At 43.1% G+C, this 22,669-nt stretch overlaps 1 protein-coding gene across 26 annotated transcripts in view; it reads left to right on the forward strand.

Annotated features, from left to right (window-relative positions):
* Positions 1-22,669, forward strand: part of NRXN1 (neurexin 1) — a 1,220,951-nt gene that overhangs the window by 1,019,159 nt on the left and 179,123 nt on the right. For all 26 annotated transcript variants that reach the window (XM_074949414.1, XM_074949409.1, XM_074949411.1 and 23 more), the window contains one exon: positions 12,122-12,293. In XM_074949414.1, the coding sequence (XP_074805515.1) occupies positions 12,122-12,293 (172 nt within the window). The remainder of the gene's footprint in view (positions 1-12,121; positions 12,294-22,669) is intronic.

Consider the following 22,669-nt stretch of genomic DNA (forward strand, 5'->3'; position numbering starts at 1 on the left):
TGCTGCTATTTCTTATGTCAACCAGGCACATTTGGTAGACAGTAAATTTTTATTACTGCTGTATTGATTTAGTAAAAAGTAGATAATTTAATGGCATATAATCTGTGAGGTCATTTAAAGGTTTTTCAGTCTCACCACGACCCCCTCCTCACAACAAAAGTTACTACTTGACTCCAGGAGGGGGACCAAAGCCTGAGCCCACACGAGCCCTGTCACCCTGGGTCAGGGAGCCAAAATGCAAGGGTTTCAGCACTGGTTGAGGAGACCATAATCTGAGCCTTGCCGCCCAGTGCTGAAGCTGAAGCCTGAGTTCCACTGTCCAGGGCTGAAGCTCTAGGGCTGCGGCCCCAGGCACTGGGGCTTGGGCCCCCAGCGATGGGGCTCGGGCTTGGGCTTCGACCCCGGGCAGTGGCGTTCGGGCTTCGGCTCCAGGCAGTGGGGCTCAGGCTTTGGCTCCATGCCCCAGCAAGTCAAATGCCAGCTCTGGTGACCTCATTAAAATTAAGTTGCAACCCATGCTGGGGTCCCAATCCACAGTTTGAGAACTGCTGGTTTTGTTTAATGAGCTCATGTAATTTCCGAATAAAACTTGAGAACAAATAATACGGTTAAAAAATTCTTTTTTAAAGATCCATGCAACAATTGATTCATGATGCCGAAGTTAGAAAAAAAGATATTCATGTGTTTGTTACATATTCATGTTTACAGGTCTTTTCTTTAAGCATTCATAATATCTTGGGCCTTTGATCTTGTCCAATATTGTAGCTGAGACGGAACTGCCCTCGTTTGCGCTTGGATAAGTGAACTCAAAACCTCAGGTGCTGTAGGAATGGTTCTGTAGGTATGATGGGTTCCCTCCAGGGTGCCTCCTAGAATTGGGGTACCACTGAGCCCCCCGACTCACCAGCCTGGGCTCCCTCTTACACTCTACTGCTGTGACAAGATGCCAAGCCCTCCAGGCTTCAGCCTGCACTTTCATCAGCACACATACAGGTAGGGACACACCCAGCTGCAGTTACATGCAGGCGCTTTGACCAGCCCCTGAATAAGAAGGCAACAGCTAGGGCGCCTTCCAGCTCCTCAGGCACACATGCCCTCTGGAGTATAAACCCAAAATTATATCGTCTTGCACTGCACAGGGAACTGTACAGCATAAGCTCATAAAATTCTCCCCATCCCTGAATGTGGAGAGGAATATGCAACAGCCTTCTGCCCTGAGTTATGATTCCCACACACTGGTTTAGTTAAAGAAAAAATAAAGTTTATTAACTACAAAAATAGATTTTATTTGATTATAAGTGATAGCAAACAGATCAAAGCCGATTACCTAGCAAATAAATAAAAAACGCAAACTAAATGCAACATACTAAACAGATTGGTTATGAATAGCAGATTCTCACCCTAAGTGGTGATACAAGCAGGCTGCAGATTCTTAAGGAGCAAGCTGCACTTACTTACAGCTTGGAATGCCCAGGTGTTCCATTCACAGGCTAAAAATCCCTTTAGCCTGGGTCCAGCACTTCACCCCAGTTCAGTCATAGAATCATAGAATCATAGAATATCAGGGTTGGAAGGGACCCCAGAAGGTCATCTAGTCCAACCCCCTGCTCGAAGCAGGACCAATTCCCAGTTAAGTCATCCCAGCCAGGGCTTTGTCAAGCCTGACCTTAAAAACCTCTAAGGAAGGAGATTCTACCACCTCCCTAGGTAACGCATTCCAGTGTTTCACCACCCTCTTAGTGAAAAAGTTTTTCCTAATATCCAATCTAAACCTCCCCCATTGCAACTTGAGACCATTACTCCTCGTTCTGTCATCTGCTACCATTGAGAACAGTCTAGAGCCATCCTCTTTGGAACCCCCTTTCAGGTAGTTGAAAGCAGCTATCAAATCCCCCCTCATTCTTCTCTTCTGCAGACTAAACAATCCCAGCTCCCTCAGCCTCTCTTCATAAGTCATGTGCTCTAGACCCCTAATCATTTTTGTTGCCCTTCGCTGGACTCTCTCCAATTTATCCACATCCTTCTTGTAGTGTGGGGCCCAAAACTGGACACAGTACTCCAGATGAGGCCTCACCAGTGTCGAATAGAGGGGAACGATCACATCCCTCCATCTGCTCGCTATGCCCCTACTTATACATCCCAAAATGCCATTGGCCTTCTTGGCAACAAGGGCACACTGTTGACTCATATCCAGCTTCTCGTCCACTGTCACCCCTAGGTCCTTTTCCGCAGAACTGCTGCCTAGCCATTCGGTCCCTAGTCTGTAGCGGTGCATTGGATTCTTCCATCCTAAGTGCAGGACCCTGCACTTATCCTTATTGAACCTCATCAGATTTCTTTTGGCCCAATCCTCCAATTTGTCTAGGTCCTTCTGTATCCTATCCCTCCCCTCCAGCGTATCTACCACTCCTCCCAGTTTAGTATCATCTGCAAATTTGCTGAGAGTGCAATCCACACCATCCTCCAGATCATTTATGAAGATATTGAACAAAACCGGCCCCAGGACCGACCCCTGGGGCACTCCACTTGACACCGGCTGCCAACTAGACATGGAGCCATTGATCACTACCCGTTGAGCCCGACAATCTAGCCAGGCTAGATTTTTGTTCTAGTTCTTTGATCTAGTCTTTGTTCCTCAGGTGTTTCCAGGATCCTCTTTGTGTGGGGAGCGAAGAATACCAGATGATGTCACTCCCAGCCTTATATACCTTTTGCATATGGTGGGAACCCCTTGTTTCAAAGCTTAGTTCCCAGACCCCCTCCTGAACCCCATCCCCCTGCCCCAGCCTAGAGCCCGAATCCCCTCCCACACCTAAACTCCCTCCCAGAACCCAACCCCACACCCCCTCCCACAGTCCAATCCCCTGCACCAGCCTGGTGAAAGTGAGTGAGGGTGGGGATGAGCGAGTGACAGAGGGAGGGGGGATGGAGTGAGCAGGGGGTCAGGCCTTGGAGAAGGGGTGGGGCAGGGGTGTGGCCTCAAGGGCAGGGCACGGGGTGGGGTGGGGCAAGGGTCTTTGGGTTTGTGCAATTATATAGTTGGCAACCCTACCGGACGGTCATGTGGAAGCCCTGGCCGTGCTGGAAGAGTGTGCCCAGCAGTGCAGCCGGCAGCTCGCTGGGCACCAGCCAGCATAGGCGCAGCACCAACCAAATGTCAGGCGGATCCCGTCTCCACGGGCCCAGCTTGTGCGTGCATGAGGGCCCATTGACTGTTCTGTCCTGGGGCCCGGAATTGCTGTTGGCGGGCCTGAAGATTAGGGTTGGAAGGGACCTCAGGAGGACATCTAGTCCAACCCCCTGCTCAAAGCAGGACCAATCCCCAACTAAATCATCCCAGTCAGGGCTTTGTCAAGCCGGGACTTAAAAAACTCTAGGGATGGAGATTCCACCTCTTCCTTAGGTAACCCATTCCAGTGCGTCACCACCCTCCTAGTGGAATAGTGTTTCCTAATATCCAACCTAGCCCTCCCCTATTGCAACTTGAGACCATTTCTCCTTGTTCTGTCATCTGCCACCACTGAGAACAGCCTAGCTCCATCCTCTTTGGAACCTCCCTTCACATAGTTGAAGGCTGCTATTAAATCCTCCCTCATTCTTCTCTTCTGCAGACTAAATAAGCAAGTTAACCAGTGGCGGATTAATGATTTTGCCACCCCTGGGCCCAGAAATAATTGCCGTCCCCCGCACAGCTCACCTCTGCTCCGCCTCCTCCCCTGAGCGCGCTGCCGGGTCCTGCTTCTCCCCGCTCCCTGCCAGTGCTTGTGCGTGAAGGAGGGGGGAAGGGGGGAATGCGGCATGCTCAGGAGAGGAGGCAGGGCTGGGGTGGGGATTTGGGGAAGGGGACCAATAGAGGCAGGGAGGGGGCAGAGAAGGGGTGGAGTTGGGGCGAGGCCGGGGGCAGAGGGCGCAAACCAGCACCGGAGGGAAGCAGCCTCTGGCTGCTACTATAAATTTGCCGCCCCTGCAAATTTGCTGCCCTAGGCCTAGGCCTTGTTGGCCTAGGCCTTAATACACCACTGCAGTTCCCTCAGCCTCTCCTCATAAGTTATGTGTTTCGGCCCCCTAATCATTTTTATTGCCCTCCGCTGTTATCAATATTGCCAGCTTCAAGGGCCTTCAGAAATCATGGGTCATGCTTCAGAAAATGATGATTGGCTAAAAACTCAAGAGGTATTGTTAGGATTTTGGTTTTCAAGCTTTTCTCCACAACCCCGAGGGCTAGAAACTTACTTATTTAAAAAGGAAAGCTGAGATTCTCACATAAACACAGGGTTCCGAGAGCTGGGGATTTAAGAAAAACACCAAATATCACAGAACTCACAATAAAATGATGAGGGTGAACAACAGTGATTGTTGAAGACCCACCCCTTCTCCAAGCAGCCAAGAGTAGGGAGGAGAATTTTCCCTTCCCTGTAGACATCTGATTCTATGTGGGAGGGATAGAGTAGCAGAGATCCTCCTCTATCACAGCAGCCTCATGGGGAAAGAGAAAGAACTAGTGTGCAGGTGATGCTGTAAATTTAAACAGACAGCTCCTAGCCAGAAGCTGGTACCATAAAGGGATCCACTAAGAAGGGTCCAGAGAGAGCACCCTAGTAAAAAATCCAGCACCCTCCCACTCCCCAGCAGCTAGGGGTGTCAGGGGTATGTGCTTATCACTAAGGGATACATCATTGGGTCTGGGCCTCATTCAGGTACCCCCACCTCATCTTACACATCTACCTGTGGATAGAAGGTTTTGGGTTTTGGCTAAAGTTTTCAAGCCCTGCCTAAACTTCTGTGTAGCGCAGATAGCAATGATACATCATGTACTGCATTCCACTCCAGAGACGGCTGCCCTTCACTAGAGGTGAAGTGATAAACACTTTGGGGGTCTCTTTTTCAGAAGGAAAGATGAGGTTTGTGTGTGTGTGTGTGTGTGAATATTATGTTAATGTCTTCTGAACTTAAATTAGGCCTCTCTTAGTAAAAAAAATAGCTAACCAAGTCATTTTAATTGCTTTTCATAGGACAGACTTCAATACCTAGTGCTCAAATATTTCAATTCCCACTTTAGGTAAAAGATGTCTCATGAGAAGACATAATACCTGACAGAATATGAATATTAGAACTTAAATTCAGAAAGTTGAGTTGGTGCTTTGAAAATGTAAAAAATAGATCTCATTTAAAAGATGTTTTCCCAGAAGCTTTATATTTTTCATCTCTTTTCCAGGAAGCAATCCCACTAGAAGACATGTACAGTAACAGGAATATTGATGAAACATTAGATTAAAATATACATAGTTAGTCTATTAATCTTGGAGTCAGCATGTATCTTGTCATCTGCAACATTTATCCCCCTTGTCTAAAGCAGACAGTGGCCATTCTTATATGTGTATTTCCTTAGTAGTTTCATTTCACTAATGATGATTTTTATTATTTGTATTGTATGTGTTTCTGAAATTTAGAGCATTACCCTCCAGTTAAACTCAAATGAAAAAATTATTATATTAATTTTTAATTCCTCAATAAAACTTAGATCCAAATAAATACATTAGATATTTCTAATATTTTATTGTCACATTCACCATAGTAGTACCTTGGGGAACTGAATCTATAAGACACAGTCTGGCAGGTGTGGATTTTTTTACTCCAGCTATTCACCTGTGGGAGTGTTATTGCTTTTATTTGGAAGTGGTTAAAGGTTACAAGCATTATGAGCTTGGGTTATCTGTGGTCTGTTCTAAAAGTACTTTTGTGCCAAATTTGCACGCAATCCAGAATTATTACTGCAGAGAATAGTAAAACCTTGCTGATGCCACAAGAAATATCATTATTTTGGGGATGTATTTTTATACTTCCATAGTTTTTATTGCATCTAAAGTTGGCGAACTGGTAGTGCTGGACCAGAGGCCAAAAAGAAACAAAATCATAACTGTCAGCTGTTGCCTTGATTTGCCTTTCATGTGAGCTGCTCCACTTCTGTGGATCATTTTCATTCTCAGTGTTTTGTCAGGACAAGTTAGCAATACTTAGAGTACACAGTCCATAAAACATGTCTGAAAACACTCCCTAGCTGTTCTTACATTGCAATAGTTACAATCAGTGGCTTGAAGACAAGAGTTTTCAGATCATTGATATAAATTTCTTCAGTGCTTGAGCACTTAAAACTCTTATAGATCTCAGGTTTCAGAGTAGCAGCCACGTTAGTCTGTATTCACAAAAAGAAAAGGAGTACTTGTGGCACCTTAGAGACTAACAAATTTATTTGAGCATAAGCTTTCGTGAGCTACAGCTCACTTTATCGGATGCATAGATCTCAGAGTCTGTTAGGAATGAAGGATTGGGCCCCAAACATATGCCTGCTTTATCCTTTTCCATCTCTCTGACTAGTTAGTTGGTCCTCATCACCATAGTATCTAAGTGCCTCCTAGTCTTTAATATATTTGTTCTCACAGTCTGAGGTCAGGCTCCTATAGCTGACCAGACATTTGGGACCGAGAGATTTTTAAGCCTAATATCTTTAAAACTCCATGTACTTTGTCCCAAAACTACCCAGAAAACTCTACCCTGAAATGAGATGTAATATGTAAAACTACAGGGGTGGATTGATTTGGTTCTGCTGAGGTTACGTAACTGGATTCATATGCATAAGAACATGTTGAAAATTTGATTTATAGCATGGCAACTAGCTTCATCTTTAACTATGGAGGTCTGATGAATTTGCTCAACATCAGATTACTAATTACTACCATTACTAATCCTCTAAATCAGTGGTTTTCAAACTGGCCTACCCCTAAGGTTATGCAATCTCTCATCAGGAGGGATGCGAGCTCTCTTCAGGAGGGATGCGCAGAAAAATCTTGTAATGGCAGACAATGCACTTGTGTAGTAAGACTTGGCAATCTAACCATAGGTATATCATAACCCTATCTCAGATGGGGTACGCAGTAGACTATATAATTTGGAAGGGAGTACACAGCCTAAAAAATTTGAAAACCCACTGCTCTAAATCATCCAGTTCTTCCTTTCATGGGGTGCTTTCCCTGCTGGAGCTCCTCCTCCTTGTGGCTGGAGCGGGGGAATTAGCTCTGCCAGTATGATTCCCCTTTCTGCAAATGTTCACTCTGTCTCTCTCTCACACTCTCTCCCTCTCTTGGGACTCGACTACTCCCTCTTCTTGGCTCAGCCCTCTGTCCAGGTCACTCTAGTTTTCCTCTTCCAGGGGTTTGTGTACCAAAGTCTCTCTGTACCAGTTGTCCCAGGCAGTCTTCCCATTCACTCCCCATCAATCGTGCCACTTCCTGAGCGGCTGGTAGGGGAACCAGGGCCTCCCTTTTCTCCAGGTTCCAGCCCAGGGACCCTGCAACCAGTGATTAAGGTCCACGCTGTCCCACACCTTGCTGCTGTTTCCTGGACTGCTTCCTACATTGCCTCTATCAGGCTTCTTCTCCACCCTCCTCCAGGTGTTTCCTTCTCTCTAGGTCAAACTCCCTTTTCTCTCTAGCCTCAGAGAGAGTGACTGCAGACCTCAGCATTGCAGCCCCTCCCCCAGTCTCAGCTATTTGGCTTTATACAAGCTCTGCCTGTTCCTGTACAGGTGAGCTTCATCCTTTAATTAGTCCTCCTGGCTCTCTGGCAATATCAGTAGAAAGGATAATCATTCAACACGAATATTGATTTACTCACATACTTAATAATTGAAAGGCAATCCTATAGGGCTCATCAGCATTGTATCTGAAAAGGAATTTCTCACCCTGCCTCCATTTTCATATCTGTTTTACACCATTGTGGATTCATAGTAAAGAAAGTAACAGCAGCACAGCTGTAGAGCTTCAGTGTTGACGCTACCTAAGCAGCTGGGAGGGGTTCTGCTGTTGGTGTAGGTAGTTTCTCAAACCATTCACTGACACAGTTAAACTGACCTAATTATCTAGTGTAGACCAGTGCTTAGATTGTAAATGCCTTAGGGCAGGGATTGTAGTTTTGTTCTGTGTTTGTACAGCGCCAAGCACTATGAGGTCCTGGTCCATGATTAGGATTCCTAGGTGGTATAGTGGTACAAATCATAAATAATAAAAACATAGAAGAAAGAATCTATTTAATTCCCAGGACAACGTGTGTGACATAATGATTAAAATTCAATTTTAAATCTAGGTATAACAATAAGGGAATACTAGGCAGCAAAACCATACCATTACTAGAGTGGCGTAGGAAATGTTTTTCTCATCCTGTGAATATTTTTGAGTTCAGTATTTTTTCCTGTCTTGCACTGGGATAAAAAGTCAAAATTTCTAAAATATTCACAAACCAAGAAACTGATTTTTTTTTTCATTTCAGGTCAAAACATTTCATTTTATAATTTTGAAAAAAATAGTTCTGGTTTAAATGTTTTCTTTTTTAACCTTTCAGTCTAATTAGCTTGAAATTCCAAATGAAAGTTCATTTCAAACTGGAAAAATGGAATATTATGCTTCAAAGTCGTCCAAACAAATGTTCTGACAATTCTGAAATTTTCTCTTTTGACTTTTTTGAGTTGGGGAATTCATTGAACACTCCAGCCTTGTTTAGTGAACCATTTCAGTTTTGATGAATCAGCTTTTTTGGAAGAAAAAACAATTAGTCAACAAATTCCCAACCAGCTCTAAACATTTCCCCCACATTTCCAGAGAGTTACATTGTGTTTTAGTCTCATAACTTCCGCTAATAATAGAGCTTCAAAGTCCATGAAATAGTTCCCTTTGATATCAAGTTTTTAATGCCTTTCTGTACCATGTTACTATGTTAGAGATGGGATGACTTTGTCTTGATGACAGCATAAATTGAAAGCTATATCGGGTTCTAATCAACAATAATAAACCATATGCCTGATCATGAAGTTTGAGATGAATGTTCCATATTGATGGATGTTGTGTACTCAGCTGACATGCTGTGTATACTATCAACATTCATATGGATGTAAAATGGGCAAACACATTTTTTTCATATATAGATATGTATATGGCCAAAGGTTCTGTCTTTTGAGTTTATAAAAAAATTGTTTGGTGTGTTAATATATGGAAATTGTGCTGTGACCTATTTAAAATGACATCACAGTAACCAGTAACTTAGTTTGGAAAAGGCACTGCACATGCTAAATGCCCCATGCTTATACTTGTCCCACTTAAAGGTAATTTGTTTGTCATTTCTGTTTATAAATATAGAGAAAGTATAGAGAAAGCAAATAGAGGAAATAGGGTATATGAGTACTGTAATTATGATTCACCATAAAAATGGAGTCTGCTTCATGAACCTCAAAGCCTTTGATTTCTCAAAAAGACTCTTTGAAAAAAATACATATACCATGTAGTCATATGCATTAAAAAGTTCTGTATTCCGTCACCTAGCCCTGGTCTACACTAGGACTTTAGGTCGAATTTAGCAGCGTTAAATCGATGTAAACCTGCACCCATCCACACGATGAAGCCCTTTTTTTCGACTTATAGGGCTCTTAAAATCGATTTCCTTACTCCAGCCCTGACAAGTGGATTAGGGCTTAAATTGGCCTTGCCGGGTCAAATTTGGGGTACTGTGGACACAATTCGATGGTATTGGCCTCCGGGAGCTATCCCAGAGTGCTCCATTGTGACCGCTCTGGACAGCAGTCTCAACTCAGTTGCACTGGCCACGTAGACAGGAAAAGAACCGCAAACTTTTGAATCTCATTTCCGGAGACTGCGGGAACTGTGGGATAGCTACCCACAGTGCAACACTCTGGAAGTCGACACTTGCCTTGGTACTGTGGAAGCACTCTGCCAAGTTAATGCACTTAGAGCATTTTCTGTGGGGACACACACACTCGAATATATAAAAACGATTTCTAAAAAAACGACTTCTATAAATTCGACCTTATTTCATAGTGTAGACATACCGCTAGTGAAAGTGGTGATTGCTACAGAATTATGGCAATATTATATTTCTGTTGAATATCAGTAGCAGGATAAGTGGATGAATAAGACACATGAAGCACACAAATTACTGCTTTAATGGTAGGAAATGGTGGAAATCTTACACGTTTTCTCAGCCAATTCAGCTCTGGCACTTGGATATATGGTGGCATGACAGTTGTTTTTTGGATTTGGTAGTCTCCTGCATGACTGGAAGATGACTAGTTCTCTGTAACTGTCACAAGGGAAAAAAGATAAATTAGGGCACAAGACCAAAGCCTGAGGGACACCAAAAGGCAGTGGAAAGGGGAGGAGTAGGAAGGTAAGCCGCCAAAGAAACACTGAAGGAATGGTCAGCAGGATAAGAAAAGAACAAGAGGAGTACAGTCAAGGCTAGAGCAGGTGGAGGAGGAGAGACTGATCAGTGAGGCAGCAGACTAAAAGGAGTAAGTTTGGAGAAGGGCCCCTTCAACTTAAAGTTGCTTTGAAAAGAAGAGAGCAGAGCTGAGAGACGAGAGAATAGAAACATAACCTAGAGGAAGTCATTGAGGAATTATGGGGCATTCTCTAAAGGCATCAGCAGTGCATCTGGAGGAGCTGAGATAGTTAATCTGTGGGAAGAGACTGGGGCAGAAACATGGAAAATTGAAGTTACTTCAGTTGAGAGTAGAAAACTGATAGGAGAGCAAGAAAGAGCCAGGCAGAGGGACAGGAGCTGTCAGCAGTTGGGGAAGGAGTGGAGCCAGAAAGGACTGGACTTCAAAAGATGAGGGTCAGAGGAGTTATCTGACATCACTTCTGCAGCCTGTGGGTCTGGGGGAGTAATGGACAGAGAGGGCAGAGATCAAAGCTGCATTGGAAGGACAGAGCCTCTTTTTGGAAAGCTCAAGAGGGTGAAGGAGTTAGAGATACGGGCTGTGAAGTGAGTTTCTTGGAGTAAATCTAATAAACAAAAATTAAAAATAACTTTTGAGATAAAAAGTCATTTTCATAGGCTATGAAACCATTTATAGAATTATTATTAACTCTACATATGTCTCTGATACCACACTGTGCAATATTTCCTTTTCACCTCAGTTTAATAACAGTCATTATTCACAAATGAAGTATATCTCCTGACTTTTGTAGAAAAAAACCTATAACTTCTTTAGTCACTGTTTTTAATGAGCACACTGAAGTACTTCATTAAGCTATGAATACCCCATTACAGATGTCTTCTTAATTATTAGAATATATTATAGTATTGAACCATTTACCCATCTCACAGAAGGTATAATCCTGTACATGAGTAAATCAGTAGTATATGTCTAGTGATATCATCACCAGTTTTTGTTTTGCAGAATTTATAAAAACAATATGAGCTTAGAATATTTCTAACCCAGAAGATGAGGCTAAGAAATTTTAAATATTTCTAGATTTTCCTGACAATTCTTCTGAAAGTTCCCTCCCCCCAAGGTTTTTGCCTGTGAAAGGAAATGCAAGGTATTAGATTTATTCCTGTGAAATGTGGAGTTCCCTCAACTATCACCGAAATAACTGTGGCCCTGATTCTGCATTTGTGTGGATCTGATTGCAGAATCTGAGCCTATGTGTATTTAAAGTGACAGACACTTCTCTTGCATTACAAATAAACTCCATCCCTCTATGGGTCTAATTCTGAAAACCCTTACTCACATCAGTCATCCATGTTCATTAGACTAATCCAATTGACTTCCTCAGGACTGTTTTTGTGACTATAGGATAGGTTTGTGAGAAAGGGATTGTGAAAATGGATCCCAGTTTTTCAAGCTGAAAGAAATCCTTATTCTTCTTGCTGATGAAAGAGGAGCGAGTGCTGACTTTTCTATTTTTAAACCCTGTTAAATAAAGAAAGCTATTTGGTATTCATGAAGAAGATAGGGGACTGTAGGGAAGAAATTTACTTGAGCTTTTTAATTTTTTTCTTGGTGAGACCCTTTGGGAAAAGGAGCAAACTCAGTTGGTGAAAGTAACTGATGTGGAATATCAATTATCCCTGAAAGAGATGTCCCAGACTCAATGAACTGTCAGGAGTTTGTTACTACCACATGCAAGCCTTCAGAAGTTAAATCTAAGGAGAGAAGCTGTTGTTAGGAATCTTTCCCAGTACAACACAATCTCTAATTCTCACTAAAACAACTCTTAATTAGTACTTCTTCTTTTTCCTCCTCCTCTTCCTTTTTTTTTTTAAACAGCACCAGGGAAAAATTGGAGTTAAGTTTAATGTTGGAACTGATGACATCTCTATCGAAGAGATCAACGCAATCATTAATGATGGAAAATACCATGTAGTACGTTTTACAAGAAGTGGCGGCAATGCCACATTACAGGTGGACAGCTGGCCAGTTATAGAACGTTACCCAGCAGGTAAGAAAGTAAACAAACATTTGTTGAAGAGGGGGTGGGGAAGTATTTGGAAATGTGCTTTGCTTTGCTTCTGTACTCATAAAATATCGACTCCTTCAAGATGCTCTAGTAGTTAATTGGGTAGTCAAAGAGTCATGAACATCTTGCAGTTTGTGATGATGGCATTTCCTATCTTTTGTCAAATTTAAAAACATAAGTGAAAATGGAGAAATGTAGATGTCAAGACACAAAATAGCCAAGTTCCTTTTAAAATTTGTTATATTCTTTATTGGATCATTGTACTTAGACATAGAAAAGGCTTTGACAAAAGCAACATGATAAGACCCCCAAAAAATGACTTATGGGAAAATTTGTATTGAAGAAAATGTTGTCTGTGGTCTTTTAATAACATCGGGCTTTTATAGTGCTTTGAAACTTACGAAATCAACAGAAGTATTACAACAGATCTAGAAAGAGAAGAAAATACATCAGTTCTTAGCTGCATACACAATCAATTTAAAGTGCATTTAGTTAAATACAATATATGGATTCGATCCTACAAAAGCTTTACTCACATGAGTGGCCCCATTGACATCAATAGAGCCACTCACAAGAAGAAAGGGTTTCCAGGATCTGGCCTGAATTTAGTATTCAAATCCTGTGCCTTGAAGAAGAATGTCTGCCATTAATATTATTTGTTTTTAAAGGCATCAGTTCTTCAGATATACAACATGTTTCTTATTTAAAATAACTGTTGAGCCATTAGTGGTAATTTGCAAATCTGCATGTTATTTGTTGACAATTTTTGTGAATGTTTGTATTAGTAAATCAAAGGCAGCAAGCCAGAGATGAAAATGAAAGCTAGTCTGGTGAGCATATTTACTAGTTAATCTTTTTAGATACAAATAAATGGTAGACTTTTTTATCTTTTAAAATAAAGAAAAAAAGACTGTTCCCTTCTTCATGGATTTATATTTTAATTACAGAGTATATCAATTGCATTCCTTGTGCTAAGAATGAATTTGTTATACTTGAATCAACTTTTTTTTCCTTTGCATTTGAGAGGATCCTCTCAGTTTTATACCTCAGGAATAGAAAATTGCACAGGTGAACAGTCTCTTGTGGATCAAATCTGGGAAAATGCTCATATTTAAAACAAAAATGGTGTCGAAAATCTATACAAAAGGTGGGTCCAGATAGCCATGAATGCCCAAGGTCTGTGTGCCAATATGTTCAACGAACTAGCAATTCTTGGTATTCAATTTAAAATGAGAGATTAGTTGCATTTGACAGCACACAAGGCTAGTTTTACATCTGAAATGCAAAACACTTCCATAAAGAAGCACAAGGGAACATATGACATGCAAACTTCAGAATAGTGATGCTATATTATAGAGAAAAGCATACTCTGTGTGTGTGTGTGTGTGTGTGTGTGTGTGTGTGTCTGTGTGTGCACACGCATGTGCATGCACATGATTTCCCCCAAAGCCTTTTAGCTTTAATAGGTTTGGGGGGTCAGTGGAGGCTGGAATAAAGGGAAATGGAGTGGGACTTTAATTTAATGAGAAGGGGAAACAGGGCTTTTGGAGAGGGCAGGGGAAAGGGATGCTTGTGTAGATGAGGCCTGAAATATGGCATTATTTTCCTTTACACTGGTTGCAGTCTTTTGAAGCTCTAAAGTAGCTATCCACTGGTATGGAAAAAGTCTGACTTTAGAGCAATATCCCAAACCCTAAGGAAAGAAACAAACATTAACATACTGACAGCTCCATTTTACAGAAATGAAAACATGCAATATAAGAGCTGTAGTACTGGCACGTTAATATACAGAATACTCTAATGTGCCCGTTTAAAAATAAGGAAATGACCATGCTGAAGCAATACATCCAGACCATGCCCAAGACTTCAGTTACATTTTTTTAACTTTCCATAAATTTAGAACATACCTAGACTTTTGTGCAAAAGATAATGGCCAGTTTTCCTAGTGGAATGTAAGATATTCTGAGAGTCACCTCTATGTGCTGCAGTACCAACAATGGTGAGTGCTAAAATGAGGACACTTTCCTTTTCATTAAAAATCTTACCTAGATTGTTGTGTGGAGACAGGGCTTCTAGAAAATTTCTGTAAAATGATAAAATATTATTTGTTGTATTTCTGTTTATATTTGCTGTCCCCACAGTAGCTATGGTTGAGGTCGATTAAAGCTACTCTTTCAAATATAGCTCAGAATTTCCTTGCTTGTTTTATTGCTTGTCTCATGCACAACCATTGTAAAGCTTTAATTTTCCTTGAGTTTTTATCACTAGCATCATATTGCCCTTCTTCATACAATAACATCATCTTCAAAAGTTGTTTTCTTTTTTCCCCGTTCTAATCAACTTTCCATACTTTACTTTTGATTTTTCTCATGTTATTTCATCTAATGCTGAGCTTTTGCTATGCCTTTCTTCAGAATGGCATAGTTTCTTCATATACTTGCATTGATATCTCAGTTTGAGATACATCAAACCAGCTCAGAAGAGTGTGGATACCTCCAAACATGGAATAGTTCAGAAGTGTGCAAGATTGATTTTTCTCCAAATATGTAAGTGGTGCCATTTTGAGAGATATCACTCCAGCTCTCCTGAAAGCAGTATTTCTAGAAGTGAAGTCTTAAAGGTGTCAGATATTGCAGGTTGGCAAACACTGTTATATCTCCTGCTATATCCGTTTCAGAAGTGTTGCTGTTATTAGTACTTTAAGGATTGACAGGAACACTTAACCATCCTGACTACCCAGTGAACTAGCTAATATATCAGATGTTTGGTGGGTGGACAAATTGTAATAGATTCCTGCATTATGGGGCATTAACTTTCATTTCAGTGCCCAAAGATATGGGTTTCTGCAGTTTCTGTTTTTTGAGATTTTTCTATCTAATTTTATAAAGCACCTCTCACCAAAATATTTAAACACAGATTTACCCGCTCTTCTTGCTTCTGTATTGCTTAATTAAGAATAAACCAGAGTAGCAGGTTAATTAATAAATCTGTTATTTTAAAATATACAGTGGATCTCTTTTTCTCTAAAATATTTAGAAACATCTTTCTTCCAGTTTCCGCCACAAGTACCCCTGTTCTTTTTGCGGATACAGACTAACACGGCTGCTACGTTGAAACTCATTCTCCTTCTATTACTTTACAAAAGGAAGATTATATTCAGAGTTATAATGTTTTAGTCTAAAAAAGGAACCTGTGCTTGCAGACATGTTTGTTTTAATTTCATTGCCTGTGTAGTATCAAAGGCCTGGTCTACACTAAGGGGGGGGGATCGATCTAAGATATGCAACTTCAGCTACAAGAATAGTGTAACTGAAGTCGACATATCTTAGATCGACTTAGAATCACTTACTTTGAGTCCTTGTGGTGCGGGATCGACAGCTGCCGCTCCCCCGTCGACTCCGCTTCCACCTCTCGACCTGGTGGAGTTCCGGAGTTGACGGCAGAGCAATCGGGGATCGATTTATCGCGTCTACACTAGATGCGATAAATCGATCCCGGATAGCTCGATCACTACCCCCCAATCCGGCGGGTAATGTAGACGTGGCCTTAGATACCTTCCATTTTGCCAGAATGTTGTTCTTTCTCTTATTGTGCCTCCTAGCAATTTTACAATAATCAATCAGAATTTGTAGATAACTAAACAGGGCAGCTAACACTTCACACTAGGCTATCATTCTCTCACTATATGTTTACTAGAAGTCAAAAAAACATGCTTTGAAGTGATCATATACATTCTTCCCAAAATACACTGTAAAATAAATATTATATTTAATAAAATACATATGTGCATGCACACACACATAGTGTATGTGTGTTTATGCTGATATTTATAGAGGAGGATGTGAACACACATGTAAACATATATAAATTTGAACTCTATTTCTTTACAGGCATAACAAAATAAAAGCAAACATTGGAAAAATGGGAAAGACATGTAACAGAATAAAGTATAGAAACAAAAATAATGTATACATTAATACAACAAAATGCATTATAGAAGAGATGTAACCCTCCTTTTCCTGCAAAAGTATCCAGCAGCTAACTTATTCAGTGCTTAAGGCCTCTTTAGTCACCTCCCAGCCAGTGAGATTTGGCACCAGACTTGGCCTTTTTTTTGAGTTAAACATCTGAGCTATAATGAAGGGTACTTCAATCTGTGCTCCAAATTAAATCCATAGCTTCCCCCATCCCAACTCTCACTGGTTGTACTGATTTTGCTCGCCAACTCCCAGTCCTGTGGCTGGGACTGGGGTGACTTTGGGCCCTGCTAATGCACCTGTACTTCATTTAACTCCTGATCCAGAAGCTCACTAGGATGCTCCCTCTGATGAAGAATAGATCCATTCATCTTTCGATGAGCAATAAAAAAATGCCTAGAACTGCACTGCATGCGTGCATTCCATTCTCCTAAATTAAATTCAGGAACCTATACATTATGTTCCTATATGCCTGATGAATGACACCTCTCCCCACTTCCTTACTAAATTTTGCTACCTTTGTTTGCCCCTTTTCTGGCTCATGGTTTGCCCCTCAGAAGGTTTTCTGACCTTATTTATTGGGACTGAGAAAACTTCTGAGCATGCCATCAAAACTCCCTTTTCACGAGTTGATTATCCCCTGTCCCCCAAACCACATCATTCTCTCCCAAGTTAATTATCAGGATGTGTCAGAAACTGACTCTGGGCCTCCGAGAGCACAGAGTCAAAGTCCCACAGATCCAAAGTCTTTTCTGCAATAACCAGTACATTAGATATGGGCAGGTTGGTATCTAGGCACAAAGTTGTTGTCCCAGAGGAGACAGAGAGGGGCCTGGTACTGCAGGATGAGATAAGTGATATGCCAGCAGAGCCTGGAATGGTCAAACTTGCATTTCCAGACAACCATCATGGATCTCTAGCCCACCTTAACCATCTTAGAAAAGCATAGCTGAAACACAGTCCCCGTCTGCTGTAGCGTGAAGCACCCCCTGCGAATGCCCTCTCTAACACCTCTAGGTCTGACACCACTACAATCTCTCCAACACAGGTAGCACAAGAAAAAGCTGCCAAAAACACTCCCAGAAAGATCCGTTTCCATACCACTGGAGCAGATAGGACCTGAATAGTGACTGCATGATAGAGATCCTGTTGGGGTAATGATCAAGCCAAGCCCTGTAGGAACCTGCACACCCAAGATCACCTCTATGAGTTAGAAAAACCAGCTATGCTGGCATAAGATGAAATCCCAGTGTGGTTTAGACATGCCCTTCTGGACTAATGCAACTGAGAACTTGGGTATGAGCCACGTAGTAATGTGGTTTCACCCTGCTTTATCCACGAAGGCTAAGAATCCTGAAAATCTGATGTTGTCCTAGGGCCTCTCTCAAGATCTTAGGGGTTATCAATCTTTCTGCCAAACCGAAAGCATTTAGGAGCCAGGAATGGGGCCATCATGGCTAGATTTCATCTAGATGCTCAGACCCTCTCCACCTGGAAATGAGGCAGAGCATTAGCAATTTGATATCTATTCCTGGGATGCGACTGACTCTAAGGTAAATGTTTAGAGTTAGACATCATAGCACACAAGCTGCATAATTTTAGGAGATTTTCTGGCCAGGCTGTTAATATGGACCACTGATTGACTGTCAGGCCAGAGTAGGAACTGCTTGTCTAAACATTTCTTCCTCTACATCATAACTTCATTAGGACTAGAAAAAAATCCTTAATGGGTGATATCCTATAGCAATCCCAAAGCAGCCCATGCAGTGGCCATTACTCTGCACACCACTGTCCTTGGAAATATACTCCCAATCCAAAATCCCACCATCACATCTGAATAGACTTGGAGGTCTGTTGCTAGGATCCATTCTGATTGCCAGGAAAGATCATTCATCTCCTTCAGAACCATTCCCAATCTTGCAATTCATCCTTCATTTCCTTGGGTAGTCTAATGAGTTGGAAACATATTTTGCTACCTGTTGTGACTGCCTCCACCCAGGTTCAAAATGCCCGACATGAGATGATGACATGAAATGTGGATGCCTACTCAATGATTGCAGGATAATCTTATTTACACCTTGAGCTATTACCATCAGCTCATGGAGCTTCAGAACGTTCTCCATGTCAAGACAGCATAGGCCTGCGAGGGTGTCCAATCTATCCAAAGTGAGATGTGAGGGAGGTCCCACTACTTTTTCTTTGGCCAGTGGGACACACATAGCTTACCTTCCTTCTCCCCATTTCCCTTTCCCTCTGAGACAGTTTCCCTATGTGGCTGGGAGAACATATCCACCTCATCTTTCTCCTTATCCTCTCCTTTGCTGCTTTAAGACAGTAGTGATTCAAGGGCTTTAACATTTCTACAGACAGACTTCTTGATGAATCAAACCCAGTGGTGTACACAGTGGATGCTGAAGAACCAGCTGTTACAATTGCTGGCTGAACTCACAAACTTAGAGGAGTAGCACCCCATTGCTTGTGGGGAGCAAGGCCCCAGAAGATGTGACGCGATGTGACGGAGAGACTGCCGAGACTCATCAAGCCCTCGGATCGCTACCCCTTCCTGCTTCTCCACGTGGGCACCAATGATACTGCCAAGAATGACCTTGAGTGGATCACTGCGGACTACGTGGCTCTGGGAAGAAGGATAAAGGAGTTGGAGGCGCAAGTGGTGTTCTCGTCCATCCTCCCCGTGGAAGGAAAAGGCCTGGGTAGGGACCGTCGAATCGTGGAAGTCAACGAATGGCTACGCAGGTGGTGTCGGAGAGAAGGCTTTGGATTCTTTGACCATGGGATGGTGTTCCATGAAGGAGGAGTGCTGGGCAGAGACGGGCTCCATCTTACGAAGAGAGGGAAGAGCATCTTTGCCAGCAGGCTGGCTAACCTAGTGAGGAGGGCTTTAAACTAGGTTCACCAGGGGAAGGAGACCAAAGCCCTGAGGTAAGTGGGAAAGCGGGATACCGGGAGGAAGCACAGGCAGGAATGTCTGTGAGGGGAGGGCTCCTGCCTCATACTGGGAATGAGGGGCGATCAACAGGTTATCTCAAGTGCTTATATACAAATGCACAAAGCCTTGGAAACAAGCAGGGAGAACTGGAGGTCCTGGTGATGTCAAGGAACTATGACGTGATTGGAATAACAGAGACTTGGTGGGATAACTCACATGACTGGAGTACAGTCATGGATGGTTATAAACTGTTCAGGAAGGACAGGCAGGGCAGAAAAGGTGGGGGAGTAGCACTGTATGTAAGGGAGCAGTATGACTGCTCAGAGCTCCGGTACGAAACTGTGGTAAAACCTGAGTGTCTCTGGATTAAGTTTAGAAGTGTGTGCAACAAGAGTGATGTAGTGGTGGGAGTCTGCTATAGACCACCGGACCAGGGGGATGAGGTGGATGAGGCTTTCTTCCGGCAACTCACGGAAGCTACTAGATCGCATGCCCTGATTCTCATGGGTGACTTTAATCTTCCTGATATCTGCTGGGAGAGCAATACAGCGGTGCATAGACAATCCAGGAAGTTTTTGGAAAGCATAGGGGACAATTTCCTGGCGCAAGTGCTAGGGGAGCCAACTAGGGGGGGCGCTTTTCTTGACCTGCTGCTCACAAACCGGGTAGAATTAGTGGGGGAAGCAAAAGTGGATGGGAATCTGGGAGGCAGTGACCATGAGTTGGTTGAGTTCAGGATCCTGACGCAGGGAAGAAAGGTAAGCAGCAGGATACAGACCCTGGACTTCAGGAAAGCAGACTTCGGCTCCCTCAGGGAACAGATGGCCAGGATCCCCTGGGGGACTAACATGAAGGGGAAGGGAGTCCAGGAGAGCTGGCTGTATTTCAAGGAATCCCTGTTGAGGTTACAGGGACAAACCATCCCGATGAGTCGAAAGAATAGTAAACATGGCAAGCGACCAGCTTGGCTTAATGGTGAAATCCTAGCGGATCTTAAACATAAAAAAGAAGCTTACAAGAAGTGGAAGGTTGGACATATGACCAGGGAAGAGTATAAAAATATTGCTCGGGCATGTAGGAAAGATATAAGGAGGGCCAAATCGCACCTGGAGCTGCAGCTAGCAAGAGATGTCAAGAGTAACAAGAAGGGTTTCTTCAGGTATGTTGGCAACAAGAAGAAAGCCAAGGAAAGTGTGGGCCCCTTACTGAATGAGGGAGGCAACCTAGTGACAGAGGATGTGGAAAAAGCTAATGTACTCAATGCTTTTTTTGCCTCTGTTTTCACTAACAAGGTCAGCTCCCAGACTGCTGCGCTGGGCATCACAGAATGGGGAAGAGATGGCCAGCCCTCTGTGGAGATAGAGGTGGTTAGGGACTATTTAGAAAAGCTGGACGTGCACAAGTCCATGGGGCCGGACGAGTTACATCCGAGAGTGCTGAAGGAATTGGCGGCTGTGATTGCAGAGCCCTTGGCCATTATCTTTGAAAACTCGTGGCGAACGGGGGAAGTCCCGGATGACTGGAAAAAGGCTAATGTAGTGCCAATCTTTAAAAAAGGGAAGAAGGAGGATCCTGGGAACTACAGGCCAGTCAGCCTCACCTCAGTCCCTGGAAAAATCATGGAGCAGGTCCTCAAAGAATCAATCCTGAAGCACTTACATGAGAGGAAAGTGATCAGGAACAGTCAGCATGGATTCACCAAGGGAAGGTCATGCCTGACTAATCTAATCGCCTTTTATGATGAGATTACTGGTTCTGTGGATGAAGGGAAAGCAGTGGATGTATTGTTTCTTGACTTTAGCAAAGCTTTTGACACGGTCTCCCACAGTATTCTTGTCAGCAAGTTAAGGAAGTATGGGCTAGATGAATGCACTATAAGGTGGGTAGAAAGCTGGCTAGATTGTCGGGCTCAACGGGTAGTGATCAATGGCTCCATGTCTAGTTGGCAGCCGGTGTCAAGTGGAGTGCCCCAGGGGTCGGTCCTGGGGCCGGTTTTGTTCAATATCTTCATAAATGATCTGGAGGATGGTGTGGATTGCACTCTCAGCAAATTTGCAGATGATACTAAACTGGGAGGAGTGGTAGATACGCTGGAGGGGAGGGATAGGATACAGAAGGACCTAGACAAATTGGAGGATTGGGCCAAAAGAAATCTGATGAGGTTCAATAAGGATAAGTGCAGGGTCCTGCACTTAGGATGGAAGAATCCAATGCACCGCTACAGACTAGGGACCGAATGGCTAGGCAGCAGTTCTGCGGAAAAGGACCTAGGGGTGACAGTGGACGAGAAGCTGGATATGAGTCAACAGTGTGCCCTTGTTGCCAAGAAGGCCAATGGCATTTTGGGATGTATAAGTAGGGGCATAGCGAGCAGATGGAGGGATGTGATCGTTCCCCTCTATTCGACACTGGTGAGGCCTCATCTGGAGTACTGTGTCCAGTTTTGGGCCCCACACTACAAGAAGGATGTGGATAAATTGGAGAGAGTCCAGCGAAGGGCAACAAAAATGATTAGGGGTCTAGAGCACATGACTTATGAAGAGAGGCTGAGGGAGCTGGGATTGTTTAGTCTGCAGAAGAGAAGAATGAGGGGGGATTTGATAGCTGCTTTCAACTACCTGAAAGGGGGTTCCAAAGAGGATGGCTCTAGACTGTTCTCAATGGTAGCAGATGACAGAACGAGGAGTAATGGTCTCAAGTTGCAATGGGGGAGGTTTAGATTGGATATTAGGAAAAACTTTTTCACTAAGAGGGTGGTGAAACACTGGAATGCGTTACCTAGGGAGGTGGTAGAATCTCCTTCCTTAGAGGTTTTTAAGGTCAGGCTTGACAAAGCCCTGGCTGGGATGATTTAACTGGGAATTGGTCCTGCTTTGAGCAGGGGGTTGGACTAGATGACCTTCTGGGGTCCCTTCCAACCCTGATATTCTATGATTCTATGATTCTAAGAAGCATAGTCCAAAGGAAAACAGCCACTGAGCTGGAGAAGCCAGGAGGAGGCCTCAGATATAAAGGGTCTTACTGCCCATTCCCAAACTTGTGGCCACTGTAAGGTAGGCATAATCCCCCCATCAGATGGAGCATCCATTGTCCCTGTGCCCTTTGTCACACAGGCTCTGAAAACCAATGTGGGACCAGTGAAACTGCTCGTTAAACTCCAGTTCTTCCCAGGGAATAACTATTGTGCAGATGAACTCCCAAGAACCCTCCACTTAGGGAAACAGAGAAGATAAAATGCACAGCATGGGGAAAACATTTGTGTGCAAAAGGGCGTGTCCTCTCTCTACTTGGATCTAGGAGGCATCTGGTCCATGAACCTTGTGGTGAGAAGAGAGAAAGAAAGATACCAGTGGCTCTGTAGTTCTTTGGTTTACCCAATAGAGGTAAATCCTGCGATACTTGGGAGGCAAAACTCATCAACGTGCTGTAATGAA

This window comes from Natator depressus, chromosome 3 (genome assembly GCF_965152275.1).
Source record: "Natator depressus isolate rNatDep1 chromosome 3, rNatDep2.hap1, whole genome shotgun sequence".
Lineage (NCBI taxonomy): Eukaryota > Metazoa > Chordata > Testudines > Cheloniidae > Natator > Natator depressus.